The following is a 19,262-nucleotide window of genomic DNA, read 5'->3' as shown; positions in this document are numbered from 1 at the left end:
CAAGTCACAAGTAAGTCCCAAGTAAAAGCAGAGAAAGGCAAGTCAAGTCCAAGTCCAAGTCACATCAAAGCCAAGTCGAGTCCAAGTCCAAGTCCCAATCTCTTTCAAGTCCTGAACAAGTCATCAGGTACTCTTCACTTAATAATGCCATTATTAGACTATCGATCATAATTTTAGCACTTCCATCTAATCCACAGTATTGTTTTTATAAATACAGATTAAAATATGTTCAATGTTTCTGTCTTGTAATCTTTTACGACATATGACATACGACATACCTGTGTAATATACACATGTGCATACCTGAGTAATCTGTACAAAACGGATAGCTACATGACACTCAGCACAGCTGCAAATATATATTGTTTTTCAAAATTGCGGAGCCCACTGTAAGGATCAGTAATAATTTGACTGATGGCAGTTCACTGCGCTAGGATTTGCCTGCAAACTATTTATTAGGCTGTCTGCCAGTGGCGACTCATAAGGGAAGCCAAGGTCAACACTTTTATATTATTTAAAAGATAATAATGACAGTAATTTTGTTTTTAAAGTATTCATTTCTTAAGAAATACTACACATTTGATGCTATTTATCTCATTTGTAAATTGTGCACTGTCACTTTAAGCCCATTGTGTGCCACTGTCCACACGCTCTCATAATGATCTTATTTTACCAGCTCCATTCAATTATAGCCTATGGCTAGTCCTCAAACTCAAACATTTGTGCCACATGTATAGCACAATATTAACAATGATAAGTTGGCACAAATAGCTTTCATTCCTGTTTGCAATTAAAAGTGAATTATGAGCCTGGTAGCCAGTAGCCATAGCTACAGTAGCTGAGTCGAATGCGTTTCAATCGGCATATCATGTGCTTCATGTAAATAAATTATAGAATACTTCAAGACTCACCAGTTCCATTACACAAAGGCAAAGACAACTCTTCATATTCTTGTCCACTTTCCAAATCACAGTGAGTGCAGCTAGTATGTCATAGTGACCTGGATCTCATAGTTTATAACAGTAGGCTATAGTGAGAACCGGATAAATTCGCAATCTCCTCTAATCTCATATTTGTTGACTTCACGATTTCCTTTTATACGTTTCTATTTAAAACAAGAAATCAATCATCATTAACAATGACAAGCCAGCTGGAACCTACTAGTTTTCTCTCCCTCTCGTGCGTGCGTTCTCAAATAAATGCAGTAGGCTAGCATAAGTTCAAGTTGGATCTTAATGGAGAGGACTCGAAAAGTATCATCTTTATGTAACATATACTGTTGGTGCATTTTGACATGAAACGTTCTCTAACAAAAGTGCAAATCAGTTAGCATTAAAGCTACTAGTGATTGGCTAAATGTTGGTCCTTCCTCTGTCTCTTGGTGCCCTACACACAGTGCGTAACGCGTGTGGGGGTAGCGGCAGCACTGCTCTGCCCGCTTGTCTCCGCTATTTTTTATTTTATTTTATTTTTTAGTCGCGGTGGGAAAGCGTCTCTGGGGTGACTGGTCCACGATCAGGAAATTTAGTTTTTGATTCGAGACATGTCAAGTCATCACAAGTCAAAGAGGCAAAGTCCGAGTCAAGTCTCGAGTGAATAGTATTCAAGTCCAAGTCGAGTCGCAAGTCATGCCGAATTTTATCAAGTCAAGTCTGAAGTCATTAAAATCATGACTCGAGTCTGACTCGAGTCCAAGTCATGTGACTCGAGTCCAAGTCATGTGACTCGAGTCCACATGTCTGATGGTTCCTCTTACTTTCTCTCCAATATGGGTCTCCATCGTTGCCCAACCAGACACCAAACCTGTGGACCTGTTTATATTGCCCAGGTGTAAAGCAGTGGAGCTAGTGGAGATAATGATGGACACACCCTGTAGATCTGAGTTTGTTATTCTAATACACATACGGTTTCAGGTTTCGATAGCTGACAGAAATCCCCACAGATTTCCCACTACAATAAAATGTGTTCCCGTAAACCAGCTGATGTTGTCACTGAGCCGTGTGTGCACTGTGGAGCATAACATGTGGAGATGTGGATATAAAAGCTTACAAAGCAAACAGTCTGTTTAGACGTCATGAAATAGGTTTCAATTCCTGTAAACCACTTGATGAACAGAAGCTGAGATTATTGTTCACATAATCGGTTTATTTAAATGAGGAGCAAAACCTGGTGACACAGAAATATTTAATATACAACTTTTATTTAAGATTTTTGTTCTAAAAATATATCTGAATGTTGTGTATTGATTTGTTTTGTATTTACTGGCCCCAAAATTATGTTTTTTTCATATTTGATAAACCAGCTTAAACATGTCTCAACAATTCAATAGATTTCTTTATACTTGATTGTGAACACAAAGTTTTAGATTCTATAAAACATATATCTTTAGTACTTATAGTCAAAACTGTCCTGGACTAAAGTGTCTGTTAGTTATCACCTAAAACCCTGATTTACATAAGATAAAATAAAACACTAATCTACATAAGGCAAAATAAAACACTAATTATCTTTTCAATTACATTTTAAGACACAGATTCTAATCACTTTGTAACGCTGTTTATATACCTCTCTGAATAGAATAACCAAAACTGTAAAATGTGTCCTGAAAATCAAATGCAACCTGGAGCTGCACTCTTTAGAGACCTCTAGGGGCAATGGGAAAAAAAATCTCCATATGCTAACTGGTCCACCAGGTCCATGTCAGCTGCATGCTACACTCTATTTTCACTGAAGGAGGTGGATTCTGAAACCTGAACCTGACTACGCCTGAAATGCCCAGGGAACTTTTTTAACACGTAAAACGAACAAATTTCAAAATTGTACAAAAAACTCAGTAGGCCTAACATAACTACATGATTAGCCCACCTATCCAATGTTTAGTAAGACCTGATGTGATTCACTGTTCACATAAATTCCAAAAATGTTTTTTTTACCAAAGTAAAATCTGGCCTATAGGGCTCCAGCACAGTCAGAGCCAGCTCAGAAACCAACGCTTCAAATTATCTATCCATGATCTATCTTCTAATGGATCTGTCCATGTTTTATTGCCTGTATGGTGTTTTAAGCCCCCAACGTCATCTTCCAGGCAGCGCTGCATGTAAGGCACTAGAGTTAGGCACTTAAGTAGACAGTGGCTTTAAACCTGGAGAACCAGGGATAGGGCCAACATGATGACAGAGAACTGGACACTTTCACTCTCCTGTCCTGGGAGGATGAACAGGATGATGATGCGGTTTCTGCCTGGTGGACCATATTTTTTTGTGCAGCGCTCATAGCCAAGATCCTATTGTCTGGTTGAAGAGGGCTAACAAATGTTTGGGATCTTGCATCCTCCAGCGTTCTTCATTGAGTTCCAGTGGTCTGGTAGTTTCACAGGCTGATGCATTTCATTAGGAATTGTACAGCCTTCTTTGCAGCAAAAAAGTGTGTGTTGAGGTTTTATTTTGCTGGTTGCAATGCCGTATTCGTCACCAGCAGTGGCACAGTTCCAGGGAGCATACAGGACCACATCAGTGATGGTGTGTAGAGGCAGCAGACAGCTGGCTGGAATCATAAAGTTTCTGATTGCTCTGTGTGCCACAAAGGTTTTGTCAACACGGCCACTGTGGCTCTTCTTTTCCTCCTCATCAACATGTTTTTTCCAGAAAAGAAACATGTCTACAAGTTTGCTGAAGGTGCCTCTTCATTTTATCTCAGCCACTGAAGAACTGTTTCATTCTTACAGTTTTCTATTGCAACCTCTTGTTTCCTTTCATCTGGTTGTCTTTTTTATTTTTTTACACTGTAACTGTAAATCTCTCAGTCTAAAAAAAAGATGGGGAAAAGTTACTTGCATATACAACTATCACTGAGTAGTTATATGAAGAAACAATATGAATTTAACACTGTTTTTATTTGCTTGCTGTTTTTAGGTTAGTTACGTGTATATACTGTGTATATATATATATAATACATATACACACATACACACACACACACACACACATATATATATATATATATATATGCACATGATTTAGTAAATTGTATTGTTGTACAATACACATTGCAGTGAGTTCAGTATATAGCATAGAGGACAGGTCTACTCTCGTTCCAAGTGTCAGGATGGCACTTGCTACAGTGCAGCAACTACAGGCTGGACCCCCTGTCCAGTCTCCCTCAATCCCTGGTTGAACTCATGGTCAACCAAAGTGGCCCATAGATGGTTTCCGTTACTTTCTCTCCAATATGGGTCTCTATTGTTGCCCAACACAGACACCTAACCTGTGGCCTATTTATATTGCCCATAATGCCCAAGCATAAAGTAGTGGAGCTAATGACAGAGGGCAATTCCATGGAAAATTAAATTTTTTGTAACATCCATAACGCCAATAAAATGTGATGGTATGGTATGATGTGAATGATTACATGAAATTTGAGCATTTGCTATTTTTGGCTGAAGAATGTACATGAGAAAAAATGCACAAAAAATGAATGTTATCATTCACATCATACAAATGCCAAGGCATTTCACTGGCGTTATGGATGTGACAAAAAGTCAATTTTCCGTGGAATTGCCCCAGACACACCCTGTAGATCTGAGTTTGTTATTCTAATATACATCTGATATGGGTTGTTTTGTAGTTGACAGAAATCCCCACAGATCTCCAAGATAATAATAAAATGTATTCCTGTAATCCATCTGATGTTCTGTCACTGAACTGCTTGTCACAGCATTGTTCAACATAACGTAAAGATCTGAGACTGCAGCATGAAACTATACTACACATTAAAAAATATCCTGAAAAGAAAACCAGACCATTAAAATTAAAATGTTATTTTTTTATGGTGGCATCTTATTTATTTTAATATTGCTAGTTTACAAATGACCAGTTACATTACATGAGACAATAAAGTGTTTCTACTCCCGTTTGTAGACTATTCACATAAATCTGTACAATTGTGGTTTTGAGGAGACAAAATAAGTCACAGAGAACATTGAGTGCAATTATATAAAGCATGAGTAAGTGGTTTACAACATCTATATGACTGAGGCGTAATGCACTTAGCATCACTGTGCAGACGTATCAGCACTTTAAACATCTGAATAATGTTTAATGGCCGAATCGACCTGGGTGTTTAAATGCTCATCTGGTTTCTGCACAATTCAGGTAGCTGCACTTTGTATACGTTGTGTGGCTAAATGACATCACTATATACACACACACACAAAAAAATGAGACAACATAGTTTGATGTGTGTTGGAGGGGGTGGTATGGGTGTGACATTCATAGTGTGTCACTTATTTGGGGAGCTAGTGATTTTCTAAAATAGATGACACTAAAGAGATAAGCCATTTCAGTGGCCATGGCCCCGTCAATGACTTCTTGAACCCCACCCCTTCTACTCTGGATATGCCATATATGGTGTTATGTATAGATCATATATGAATTCACATTATCCTTTCTACACTACATGGACAGTATGGGGGGGGGGGGGGGGGGGGGGTCATAATACAGATGAAGCTACTGTGCAATACTTTGATTTACAATCTATAACTGTAGCGTTATTTCAGTAGGTTATGTTGACTGAGGGTGGTGGGGAGGGGAGGGGGAGAAACCTTCAGCGCAATGTAAGTCAGGAATGCCCCCTGCCCTGTGCCGCTCTTTAAGTCATACACCAGCCCTAATTTTAGCCCCATACAAAGCGCACACAGAAGCTGTGGCACAGTGCAACCAGCCGACAAAGTTAAAGACCCTGCACTTGCATAAGGCCAACTAAAAGGACTGTACGCGAACAGACACATTCTTTCAGACTAGATCTACCTTCTACAAATGTACTGTAGACAAGACAGCTCAAACAGACACGACATTCTGTAAGATGTTTGCATAGATTTTCTTTCTCTGACCTTGAAAGCACAGTATCTGAGATTCTTGATGTTTGTTGTTGAGAAAGAAGACAGTTGAGAATTGTGGTGCCTTGAAAGCAGTGTCACTGAGGTCATTTCTTAGCAATAACTTAGGAAGGAAACCCAGAGGTTACACACACACACACACACACACACACACACACACACATCCAAGTTAGAAGCTCAACTCTCTCGCTCTCTATTTTAACCTTGTGCTGAATAAAAAAAATAAAAAAGAAAGGAAAAGTGTCAGGTACCATGCGCATGTTTGTGTGTGTTTGTGTTGAAAGTATCTTCACATTCAGTATCCACACAGTCAAAAAGCATGCCAAGGCCCCTACTCACCTACTCTCTATGCCCCAGAAGAGGGAGAAAATATATTTACCCTCCACTCCAAAACGTTCTTAAGTTCTATGGCTTTAGATTCTAGGAGATAACTGCTTTGGCAACCACAAAAACACACACTGGTGTAAGGTCTTCAAATATTAATGTTAATTCATTCATCTTAATAATTTATAAACCCAACTTTACTGAGGAAGTAAACATTATTAGAAGCAGCCTTCATATTTCTGAGTTCTAGTCGTAAAATCAAAAGAAAAAACTCTGGAACACAGTTCATGCATGTGACTAGGATGTGCATGCATGTTTAAAATGTTGGCAGAGGTCAACCCTCTCAGTGTCACTGAGATTAGGTTTGATTTTGGCCTGAGACTGTCCTACTGTCACTCTCATTACTTTGAGTTGAAAAAGTACAGCAACCCCTCTGATAGGCCATGCTAGGGCTAATCGCGTTCATGGTGAGACACCGTTCCATCTTGGCTTGACTCTTGGGTGGAATTTCTCAGGCAAATATCACTTAACCAAAAGTTAAACGTTTTAACCGATTTCCACAAACTTCTTGTGAGCCAACCGCATTTTGCCAACTGCATTGCCATTATTCTGAAAGCCTACCATCACAGAGGTCAGGTTAGTGGAAAAAAAATGGTATTACATACCATACACATGATACAAATATTAGCATTTGTTTGAAAGTTTAAATAGCTTCACATATCATAGTTTGTTTTATTCTCGGTGACTAAATCCTGGTTCGAAAGTGTTTAGAAGACCAAAACGTCACAGTATTTTAGAGGATTTCGTCCTGTTCCACTCTTAATCAAGTGACACAACCTGTATCCAATAAAACAAGCACCTGACTGAAGCAAATGCTACAAGAGCAAAGTGTTGGGGGGGGTTGAAGCATGTTCATCATAAACAATCACAAATGGCAAATAAATCCCCGTTGTATAAAACTGCAGACAAGAAAATAAAAAATAAAATAAATCTAAACAAACTGAATAAAAAAAAAACTTTTAACAAACAAAAATACAGACTTTCCAGGTTCCAGTTTAAGAGTCACTTGAAAGAGATGAGAGGTTCTGTCAGTTCAGTAAACCGTTAATTTCAAATCTCACATTCTATTGGATTATTTAAAAAACTATGTAGATAGTGTAAGGAGAGGATAGAGCAGAGGGGATATGATATGAGTCCAGAAGGCAAGAGAGAGACAGAGAGTGAGGCAGAGAGGCTCAAACAAAACCATCCTCTCCCTTTCTCTCCCTCCCTCAGCCTATCAGTAGATGTTCGGGCAGTCGGTGAACTTCCTGTCGAAGTAACCACCAACGTAGATCCAGTCCTGGGCACCAGTATGGGGGTTGGTGCCCTGGTGAAACCACCTGAGCAGGTAAACATAGACACAAGGGCAGTTACTGTATGAGACCACTAATGTGAAGAGTTTTACCCACTGTTTAAATCAAACCACTAATTATATTAAAAGGAAACATATGATTGATTGATCTTTGGAGAAGAGCTCAAAGGATGTCTACTCGGGAAACATTACGCACACCTTAAGATAGAAATTGCATCAAAAAAATAAATAAATAAATAAAAACATACAGTATAAATGTAACAATGAGGGACAATTGTTAAAGTAAGTAACTGTGCTTGAGGCCTTTTTCTTTGGTTTGTTCCAAACTGTTGTTGGAGTGGTTCAGTGTAGGTTCATGCGTTCAGTGTGTGTTAGCGGTCAAGAATGACCTGTTAATGGTGGTGGCTAGTGAGGTTCCCTCTTCACTGTGAAGCGCTTTGAGTGTCTACAAAAGCGCTATATAAATTGAACACGTTATTGTTGTTGTTAGCGGTCAAGACTGACCTGTTAGACCAATCCTCTTCATCTTTCGCTCGCTCCCTTCGTGATGCCCTCTGTTTCTCCTCGAGTCTGTCCTTCTCTGTACTTGCCACGTCTTAAACACATAGAACATCAACACTATATGAATACAAAGTGCTAAAATGCTACTGCTAACAATCGCAGGACATCTACAAATATTTGAGGACACCATCATACAGCCAAGATAAGATGGTAACAGGCTGAAGAGATACTCTAACACAAGACATTCTCTGCGTTCAACATACTGTACATAATGGCATAAATGGCTATTAAGGTTATTGTCAAGGTGTTACAACACTCCGTGTGAGCTGAGCAGTCATGAGAGCTTTAGTCATTGTATTGCATATTATTATTATTATTTCATTATTATTGTACTACATAGAGTACCAGATAACTCATACGATACGATGAACAGATAAACAGACATGAAATTGGTAACACTTGTGCTCTAGCCAATTGTTGCTCACGGAGCAGGACCACAGAATCAGCAGCAGGTCCTGGGACATGACATGACAGGACAGGAAAGGACAGGGTTAGTTTGAGGTTGGTCACTAGCACCATCAAAGCCTGTTAAAATGATTTGCGTGCTCTGGTCCTTTCCTGGGTTCAGTCTTCCAAAGTGGCCCAGGACCTGGTGCAGATAAACAGACATGTTTCTCTTACCAATGTCTCCATTCTCCATGGCTCGGATGTCGGGGCGAAGACGACAGTCAGTAGGTGCCAGCACCTTTTCCATGCCAGGTTCCAGCTCATTCAGAGACATGGTGAAGTTGGTGAAGTTGTACATCTGAAAAAGAAACTGAGAGACTGAGACAGAGAGCCAGCTGGCCTGAGTGAGTTTCTGCAGAGAAAACTGGTCATGTTATGGATTGCTTGTGCATGGGTGCAAGTTATACATTTCATTAGATATATTTGGAAAGCCAGAATAATCATTTGTGTGTGTGTGTGTGTGTGTGTGTGTGTGTGACCATACCTGAGCTGAGTGTGCAGGTCGTGGTGTTATCCTCCAAAGCAGGGTACTTCCTGGAATCATGGTGACTGTCTCCTGCACCTCGGGCATTTCATCAGCATCGTCGCCTGCTGCACTCTGCTCCTAACCACAACAAACATGGCACATCACGACTCCTAGCCACAACACACATACTACAGCACTCACTGTGCTCCTAGCCACAACAAACATGGCAGATCACTGCAGCGCTCACTCTGCTCCTAACCATAATAAACATGGTGGATCACTGCAGCGCTCACTCTGCTCCTAACCATAATAAACATGGTGGATCACTGCAGCGCTCACTCTGCTCCTAACCATAATAAACATGGTGGATCACTACAGCGCTCACTCTGCTCTTAACCACAACAAACATGGTGGATCACTACAGCGCTCACTCTGCTCTTAACCACAACAAACATGGTGGATCACTACAGCGCTCACTCTGCTCTTAACCACAACAAACATGGTGGATCACTACAGCGCTCACTCTGCTCTTAACCACAACAAACATGGTGGATCACTACAGCGCTCACTCTGCTCTTAACCACAACAAACATGGTGGATCACTACAGCGCTCACTCTGCTCTTAACCACAACAAACATGGTGGATCACTACAGCGCTCACTCTGCTCTTAACCACAACAAACATGGTGGATCACTACAGCACTCACTCTGCTCTTAACCACAACAAACATGGTGGATCACTACAGCACTCACTCTGCTCTTAACCATAACAAACATGGTGGATCACTACAGCGCTCACTCTCCTCTTAACCACAACAAACATGGTGGATCACTACAGCGCTCACTGCTCCTAACCATAATAAACATAACATCACTACAGTGCTTATGTGCACAGATCACAGATGACTGCCTACAGCACCTTACCGTCTAGTACATTTTAGGGACAATTTGAAATAACACTGTAGCACATGTGCAGAGCATCTACACTACGCTAACAGGTCAGCCAGGACCCTATTTGGATTCTACACTACATTAACAGGTCTACACTACACTAACAGGTCAGACAGGGCCCTATGAGGATTCTACACTACACAAACAGGTCAGACAGGGCCCTATGAGGATTCTACACTACACGAACAGTTCAGACAGGGCCCTATGTGGATTCTGTTTCTACCATTTAATAGTGTGCAAAGGAAAAAACATTCGTAAGTTATGTTATGTCTACCTTCAATTTTGTCAGGCTTATTTGAAATTGTATTGCATTATTCAATTAAGGGCAGACTGTGACCTGAAATGCACATGGATATTCAAGCCAAGTCAAGCCAAGATGATCACTTTATGAAGATTATATCCTGGCAGAATGTGTGGACTACCATATTAAGAGCAGGGTCATAACCGGGCTTAGGTCATGATCTGTACAGCGTCTGACCAGCAGCCAACTGAGATACTTGTAAGCCAGATCTGATACTCGGTTTCTTAATTCAGAATGCTGTTAATGCTTTATCCAAACACTAGGACTATAGGATCATACTTTTTGACTTTCTGAAAGGCAGAATGGGCTAATTTTACCCAGTCACTAGGCTAAGAAATTATAAAGTAAGAAATCACAAGCTAACCATAGAGTACTACTGAATTTACAGCAACACCACTACTGCTATGCCATCAACTTTACCTTTATGATCAACCACTGCATGTGCATAACTTCAAAATAAAAACAACAGTAAAAGGGTAATGTGTTATGGGGACTCATGTCGTTTACAGTTCATCTATAGCACTATATTCTCTTACACAAGATCATAACTTTATATTTACATTTTTATCAAACTCCATGTGCAGCTCTACCTGTTTGTGTTTCTTGGAATCTCCTCCTGATTTCTTCTCTGCTTTCTTGTTGGCCTCATACACTTTGGGCTCCACACAGTACAAACACTCGGTCCACTTGCCATATAATATGCGTCGCTTCTTCTTACTGCATACACACCAGAGAGAGAGAGAGAGAGAGAGAGAGAGAGAGAGAGAGAGAGAGAGAGAGAGAGAGAGAGAGAGAGAGAGAGAGAGAGACAGAGAGGGAGAGGGAGAGTACAAAGTACTGGATCAAGTGAAGATAGGCAAACAAATTGTGAATGATCTATTTATTTCTGTGGAGTCAAATATGCTGTAATGTTGCCAGAGGAGGCAAGACACTGAAACATTATATTCCACTCAGCTCTGGAAAACAGGCTCACCTCTTGTCCTGGATGTGCCCTTCCAGTTTGTGCAGTTCCTTCCCAAACATGCCACATGGCTTGAAGTTCAGAATACATTTATCCCCAGTGCTGTATCACAGGACAGCAGGAAACACATTCTTAGGCCCTCCATTTCGAAGAATGAAATTAAATGCAAATGAAAAAGTCTATTGACTCGACTTACCTGTGATTCACAATCTCCACCGTGCCGTATTGCTCGATCCAGAGTTTACCCAGAATGACGTTGTGCACACAACAGAAGGGGTTTGTCCAAGTGTACACCTCCCTGTGTCTGCAACACAGCAGGTCAAGTACGGTTGATATGGGGAATACACGCGTCTGTGTCCTTTCAACCACACACTAAACATACGCATCTTTCACTCCATATGGCATGGTTCATAGAGCAAGAACTACAGAACAGAGAATATATAGGATACATCTTTCAAATATGCCTTTTCAATCCATGCCAATATAGAAACCTTAAACACACATTTTGACAGACAAAAAGATGCAACCGAAAGACAAACCCTTCTTCAGAGAATTCTAAACTAAGGGTTACTGTGTGAGGACAAGCCTAAACATAAGAGGTTCTACTTTGGAGACTTTAACTTAAAAGCATAGTCACTTCACAGGTGGGTCCTAATAGTAATTCTAAAATCTATCTATCTAAAATAAAAAAGTAAATTAAAAAAAGTAAAAGTTTTTTAAGTAAAAAAAAAAATCTAAAATTTCCCTCGGGATGGATAAAGTATCTATCTATCTATCTATCTATCTATCTATCTATCTAACAAAAAACACACATTATATATAGGATACATCTTTCAAATATGCCTTTTCAATCCATGCCAATATAGAAACCTTAAACACACATTTTGACAGACAAAAAGATGCAACCGAAAGACAAACCCTTCTTCAGAGAATTCTAAACTAAGGGTTACTGTGTGAGGACAAGCCTAAACATAAGAGGTTCTACTTTGGAGACTTTAACTTAAAAGCATAGTCACTTCGCAGGTGGGTCCTAATAGTAATTCTAAAATCTATCTATCTAAAATAAAAAAAGAAGACAGAAGTAAAAAAAAAAATCTAAAATTTCCCTCGGGATGGATAAAGTATCTATCTATCTATCTATCTATCTATCTATCTAACAAAAAACACACATTTAATGTTTTAATACTGCTGGATACTGCTGCCAGTTTGAGCCCGACTCCTCCTGACCCTGTCGAGGTGTTCTTGAGCAAGACACTGAATCCCTAAGTGCACCTGATGGGCAGGTTGGCGCCTTGCATGGCACCCTCCGCCATTGGTGTGTGTGAATGGGTGAATGTGAGGTAAGAAATTGTAAAGCACTTTGAACGCTTGGATGAGGGGAAAAGCACTATATATATATATATATATATATATATATATATATATATATATATACACACTTTTTAATTGTGATTAATCTAGATGAATTCATTTCAAAATATGAGATTAATTCATTCTTTTTTTTAAATCGTTTGACAGCCCTAAAATAAATAATATATATGCAGTTTATTTACTATTTAGCACTGAGTCAGTGGCACCCATACTCACTTGTGCAACTCTAAAGTCATGGTGCCTTTGGGCTCCGCCTCCACGCTCTTTCCCCAGAACTTGAGCTTGGGGTAGATGGATCCGTGGAACTCAAAGTCCTGGTTGAGGGACTGCGCGTGGAAGGCACTGATAGGGGGGTGGTGACTGACTTGCTCTGAAATCAGACGGTACCCCTCATCCTCCCTGTGGACATGTGAGAGGGAATAAGCATGGAAATGGACACTCAATTATACTCAAAGCATGGTCAACTTCACGCACTGCTGCTAACATCACAGACCTGTATCATAATCCTGATCCACAGGCACAGAGAAATCCTCAAACATACACATAGTTGAGGAGGGATGATGGAGTAGAGAGTAGACTAAGTATATGCCGATGCTACTGTGTGCAGATTAACCAGGCTCACCTTACGAGCTCGTAGGTCTCCCCCAGTAAGGGGTTGAAGGGCTTTCCAGTTCTGTCCCACTGTGATGCCACTGCTGAGACCGCGAAGGCAGCTACCAGCTAAAACCAGAAACATGATCATTAGATCATGACTGAACATGCACATGTCTGCAGACAGCATGGGTAACCATGGCTATGTGGTTTAATGTATACAGTACTGTGGTCAAAATTACTCCAAGACAACTGGTGTGAGACTGCAGCTTTATTCTTAATACCAGGAGACTGTTACCCACAACAAATGTCAAGTAACAATCACACACATCTCTGGGTGAAGCCAGTTCTTATACCCTTAACACACACCCACGGAAAATCACAAGATGCCACCCTACCACTGATCATCTAACCAGCTGGTATTTAACAGAGAATGTTTACAAGAAACCTTCAACCTAAGCCATGTTTGTGTTGGTATTCCCTTTGGGGTCACCATCAGATACCTTACATTCCTACAGAGGGGGTTTCAGATGACACTGGGGTTATCTTAACGTCAAAGGATGGTAACCAGATTTCACTGCATATATGCAGGTTATACTAAAACATTTAATTAAATGAAAAACCTATATAAAAATGATACCACAGTACAACTTGTTCAACCGGTTCACACAGTAGATGAGAGTTGATTTTGTGCCTGCGGGGGGAATGTTGGCGGCTCACCTGCATGCGGTCTATGGAGTCTGACAAAGTGCAAGCCTTGTGGATGAGGTATGTGTGCTCCATGTACTCTGAGATGCGTTGCAGAAAGCTCAGTGGCTCATTAAAGAGGATGGGCATTGTGATCTTTGACAGCTCCTGGAGATGATTCACGACAGAGTTAATTAAGCATCACACACTTTAAAAGGTCCACAAAACAAGTTCACATGCTCAATTTGTAGACATACTGGTTTAGCCTCTCGGTTTCACAGTGCTACATAAAAATGTTTTAAACTATTCCAAGTGCACGCACCAGAAAAGCAGACACAGTGATGATTTCCTGGTAGCCTACTGTATGTGTGTTATTGAAATTCTTAACATCCTCACCATGCCTATGCATTTCTTGAGGAAGCCCCAAACACTGAAATTATTCCTTGCAAACATGGGTGCTGGGAGAGTCGTCCTGTGGAACAAGTTACACAAGGACACATTACACAGACTTACACAGATCACAGAGACGATGACCAACAAAACACCGGTGTTTGCGCTAAGACAGACAGAGATACCCACCTCCTCTCCCATACCCCATTCTCTGAATGTGCGCTACCATTGGAGGTCTGTTTGCCCTCGTACACGAGCGCATCTTTAAAGCTGACCTCACAGGAGTCGTCTGATTCCAGTCCTGTGAGATAAGAAGGGAAACAGAGGCAAAAACACAAGCAACTGAATGGCCAATCTAGTCCAAACAAGTAAACAAGTACAAGTAAACAGTCTTTAACTAAATTCTCAAGAGGCTCAAGCGTTACTTTCTCAGCTAAATGTCAAACATGAGAGCTAGCAAAAGTTGCATACATTTCTTGGAGGTTAGCACTGGCACACTAGGAGACACAGGCATTGCATTTTGGGACGTAACGGACATCCCTTGTATGACATAATACATGCCCCCCCACACACGTGTGTTATTGAAATAATCAGGATGCTTCAGCGTCAACAGAAATGCTCACCTGTCTCCGCGTCATAGAACTCCTCCTCGCTGTTCATGCTGAGCGGTTCGATGGGCTGCCAGTGTCACTCAGAGGGCATTGTTTCTAGGGACGGACACGACCACGACTGCTCTCTCGCTCGCTCGCTCGTTCACTCTCTCAGGCTTCCCCCAGCTGGCGCTCACTGGCTCTGGCTGAAACCTGACACAGGGAACACAGAGCACAAGTCACGCAGCTGAGTGCACCTTCACAAATCAGCACCTAACACAGAGAGAGAGACAGAGAGAGAGAGAGAGAGGAGAGAGAGAGAGAGAGAGAGAGAGAGAGAGAGAGAGAGAGAGAGAGAGAGAGAGAGAGAGAGAGAGAGAGAGAGAGAGACAGACACACACACACACACACACACACACACACACACACACACACACACACACACACACACACACACACACACACACCCTAAACAAACCTACTGCACCCTATACAAAGCAGCATAGTACACAGACTTTCACCCTATACAAATTGGCATCCTTTGTGGACCACAGCAATACATACAGACCTGCAGGGCAGCAAGGTACGCAATAAGGCAGCTACCACTGTGTCTTTCAAAACTCTTTGAGTAATACTAATTTCCTGTGGCCTGAATGTGCTGAACTACTTTGCCTTTCAACATCATTGCTGAAATTAAAATCAATTCCAGAACAGAGGCTTCCGATTGCATAATGATGTTTTTCTGTGGACTTTCACAGGCAGGTCAAACCATAGCCTTACAGTGCCAGAGTAAACCAGTCATTGCTGGCATGTGATGACTGATAAGACCTTGAATAGGAGGAAGACCAAATGAAAAAGGATACGCAGGATACACACTCAACAGGGGCAGCAACCATGACATGTGCTTTCTCACAGCATTTTGCAGGGTTTCGGTGCTCACCGTAATCATCATATGGGCTTGCAAACACGTTGGCTAATGACTGAAAGCAGAACATCTCTGTGGCTTCATCCCTTTGTTGTTGTTATGGTTACTATGCTTCTCTGCCAGAATCTTTCTATTTTATGGTATGCTTCTCTGCCAGAATTTTAAGTTTAGTTTTTTTTTTATCTGACTTTTACATGTTTCACACAACTAAAATCCACTCATCCGCTACCGTTTAGGTGGGGGAAAGTTGTGTGTGCAATTGCTGTGCAATCCACTAACATGCACCCTCGCAACACATTTAGATTAATAATTTAGTCCCTAAGTGACGGCTTGAGTTCTATGCTGTACAAAAATTCTGTGACATGTGCAAGGCCACACATGAGATGCCCGTTTAAGATTTAAAAGGTCTCTCAGCAGTCAGAGCAGCGCTTCTCTGTTCAGAAAAGATTTCACTAACTTCCACAGCACATACTCCACGAAAAGCACCTGCTGGAATCCGTACAGATGAAAATAAATATTGGATTAAAAGAGGGGCACAATCTGTTTTAAAGACACAAGGGCTCATTCCAGTTTGTGTCACACTTGTGTCCTGATCTAGTGTATCCATATGTAGTCTATGTAACCATAGTCTATAAAACATATGTACCAGTAGTATCGAACATGGTCTATCCATACCATTTTGAAATACATCGATGGCTCTGTACCGTATTTATAAACACAGGCATAAAATAAAATCTTGGCAAGACTAATACCAAAGTCCTTTTAGGCAAGTCCATAGGGATATGTGTAGACAACGGCCATATTAACTAGCCCCATGCATTTCTATGGGGGAGTGCTGTGTCTCCTCATTAGAAAGTCTCTGCTAATACGTCCAGTCTATTACCTCGGTGTGGAGCCCAAATTTCACTGACATTCCAGAAGTTGAATCCCAGATATTGAGTTTCTCTGAGCCTGAGATTTGTTCAAGGATGAGGCTTGCTGAGAAACCAGGAAAACTTAAAGGGTTAATACCAGGATTAAGATATTTTTCTGTGTGCACACTGCAAACAAACAAACCAATCACTGACTGTATACTGACTCTAAGAGGAGCTAGCTAATTTTATTAATCCCACAACACACGTGCCAGTCAAAATGACCAGATGAGCGCAATTAACCTAACAATGTCATCATGGTTCTAAACACCAGAAAAACTGAACAACCTTAAATGACCCTTGCTACATCCAGCTGCACCATCTCTGAATTACACATAGCAACCATGCAAATCAGTATGGATTGTTACAGAGGTGTTACTGAAGGAGATCACACATCAGCACAGTAAAAGAAGTTACCGACATGTACAATTTCACTGCCTGGTGTGAATGTCATGAAGTAGGCTATTTCAAATATTCTGTAAAAAAGGCAACTTCCTCTGGAAACATGTGGATTGACACCCACCCATCCACCCAATGATGCATCACAAATACAGACAAACACAACATTCTTTCATTTTGCAATGCCATCAACACAACATACAACCATATCAGAACAAAAAATGTCAAGGTAACGAAGACAATGAATGCAGAATACAGCTTTTCAAACACCGGTGTTTCTATCATAATTACACTTTATTCAAGTGTTGTAAAATGCCAATAACAATAAGCGTAGGCTATCATATCCCCAGTTGAACAAGTTTATGGTGACATTTAAGAAAGGTTTCCCATTATATGTTTAACTTTGGCACCAATGCAAATGTAAGTGTTCAAAGCCTACATGGCAAACAAAATGTAGCCTACTAGAACAGACCCGACAGTCTCAAGTCATCAGCATGTTAAGGAGCTGAGAAATTGATAGTACCCTACCCTACCCTACCCAACCCACCCTAAGCTCAACAGAATGCCGATCCCTGCTCTGCTATTAAATATACCGTGTCAAAACACTTCCACAGTACCCTTAGCTCTCTATTCTCTGATTTAGCTTAATTTGTTACTGGCGACTGAACGACAAACCTGTGCCTCAGCACATGAGCAAACAGAATGTTACCCACAATGTGGCTAACGCTAAAGCTAACAAACTTGCAAAATATCTGCAAATCAGCTGAGAGGAAGCACATCAAATTAGCTAGACAGCTGTGCTGCCAAGTTCAGCCAATGGTGGGAGGCTCAGCAGAAACGGCCAGAAGCATAATTCACGTTTCAATCGCCGCTAAAGGTCAGCCAACTCAACCGAATGCACGGCACTGAAGTCGTTGAATGCTTGCACACAGCAGAACAAGCAAGCCCCCTTATGCCCCATAATGTAGTTACACTTACAGCTCGCTGAGTGTATCAGCTACTGTACGTAACCTAGCCTAGGGTAAAAGGGGCTATCTTAGCTAAAGCTAACAAGCTTGCTACCATAACGTCATGCGTCTAATCCATCACATAACCAACGAAATGAGAACCAGTTAGCAGACTTGGTGGGTTTCATTTAATTTAAGAACACCCGTTTCTATAGTGGCCGACACTATCTTAATGACATGACGGTGTCACCACATATGCATTTCACTTCTCGTGGAAACTCACTTGCTACCTTTGACTTTGCTTCATAAACCACAGTTCAGAAGCACCAACGCAAGCTAACCAGATAACCAAAAGCTCTGATACAACACTGATGCAAATAGGACTTACCAACTAACGTCAACTAAATAACTTTTGCTAAATAAAAACAGCAAATACAGAACGACAATGCCTCATCGCGAAATTGAGACTGACATTTAAGCTGTTCTCAAAAAATTAGCTATTGTTTTACCTGTTGTGGTCCAGTATGTAAAACTGTTTGTATTTCTCTGATGGGACAGGCAAAATATTCAGCAGCTCATAAGTCAGAAACAGGGGCGGACGGAAGTGTGTAGTAGAGGTCCAATCATTGATGGATATTTGGCCTATCGCTACTCAAGGAATTCCAGGATCATCAACAACAAACATTTCGTATGGGCTTGTGCGCAATGATAGACACACCGAACACCTATTAGAATATATATTCGCAGCCACTGAACGCCATAAAGGGGTGGGGATTATGTCCGGAGGCGGGATATAAAATGAAAGCTATGTGCTAAAAAGGGTATGGATGGGTGTTATTTATAAGCGTTGTCATATTTCAGAGTTCGTTTTGACAGCTGCTGCTATCAAGTCCACTTAATTCTCTCCGAGTAATGGTCCATTAAACTAGAAACTACTTCAATCCGTATATTTATCATGAACTGATATATTCAATATATATGATATATAATCAAACTGTAGTCATGCTGGCAATGACTTGAATGCGTCATATGCTGTAATGGTAGTGTTTCCTTTACAGTGGTCAAGGTAGAAGCCTTTTTTTGTCTCTGTAATTTGCATGGGGTTTAAATTCGTTCATCATAAATTAGCAGGACGCCAATTTTGTCGCAAGGTGGCATAAGTGGACAACATAGCTGTGATTGTCTTAGCTCAA

General features: G+C 40.8%; 1 protein-coding gene across 5 annotated transcripts; it reads right to left on the bottom strand.

Moving 5' to 3' along the window:
• Positions 1–4,800: 4,800 nt before the first annotated feature.
• Positions 4,801–18,755, bottom strand: osbpl2a (oxysterol binding protein-like 2a). 5 transcript variants are annotated; one of them, XM_042097647.1, is made up of 15 exons: positions 18,579–18,753; positions 16,696–16,790; positions 14,921–15,100; positions 14,487–14,598; positions 14,304–14,379; positions 13,941–14,075; positions 13,252–13,349; positions 12,846–13,028; positions 11,455–11,562; positions 11,271–11,360; positions 10,888–11,014; positions 9,064–9,183; positions 8,754–8,877; positions 8,076–8,166; positions 4,801–7,599 (listed from the first exon to the last, which is right to left on the bottom strand). In XM_042097647.1, the coding sequence occupies exons 3-15, from the start codon at positions 14,955–14,957 to the stop codon at positions 7,497–7,499; spliced, it is 1,404 nt and encodes a 467-aa protein (XP_041953581.1). In that variant the 5' UTR covers positions 14,958–15,100; positions 16,696–16,790; positions 18,579–18,753; the 3' UTR covers positions 4,801–7,496. The 5 variants fall into 5 exon arrangements, with proteins under 5 accessions (XP_041953581.1, XP_041953582.1, XP_041953584.1 ...); XM_042097648.1 differs by lacking the exon at positions 18,579–18,753 and adding an exon at positions 17,145–17,616; XM_042097650.1 differs by lacking the exon at positions 16,696–16,790 and having other exon boundaries at positions 9,064–9,177; positions 18,579–18,755.
• Between the last annotated feature and the right edge of the window lie 507 nt (positions 18,756–19,262).

The sequence above is a fragment of the Alosa sapidissima genome, chromosome 7 (genome assembly GCF_018492685.1).
Source record: "Alosa sapidissima isolate fAloSap1 chromosome 7, fAloSap1.pri, whole genome shotgun sequence".
NCBI lineage: Eukaryota > Metazoa > Chordata > Actinopteri > Clupeiformes > Clupeidae > Alosa > Alosa sapidissima.
This window is presented reverse-complemented; position numbering and strand designations above follow the sequence as displayed.

Coding starts and splice junctions, on each gene's coding strand:
- osbpl2a (XM_042097647.1), bottom strand. CDS start 14,957: ATGAACAGCGAGGAGGAGTTCTATGACGCGGAGACAG. Junction 11,361..11,454: donor GTGGAGATTGTGAATCACAG/GTAAGTCGAGTC, acceptor CCTGTGATACAG/CACTGGGGATAAATGTATTC. Junction 7,600..8,075: donor GAAGAGGATTGGTCTAACAG/GTCAGTCTTGAC, acceptor TTACCTGCTCAG/GTGGTTTCACCAGGGCACCA.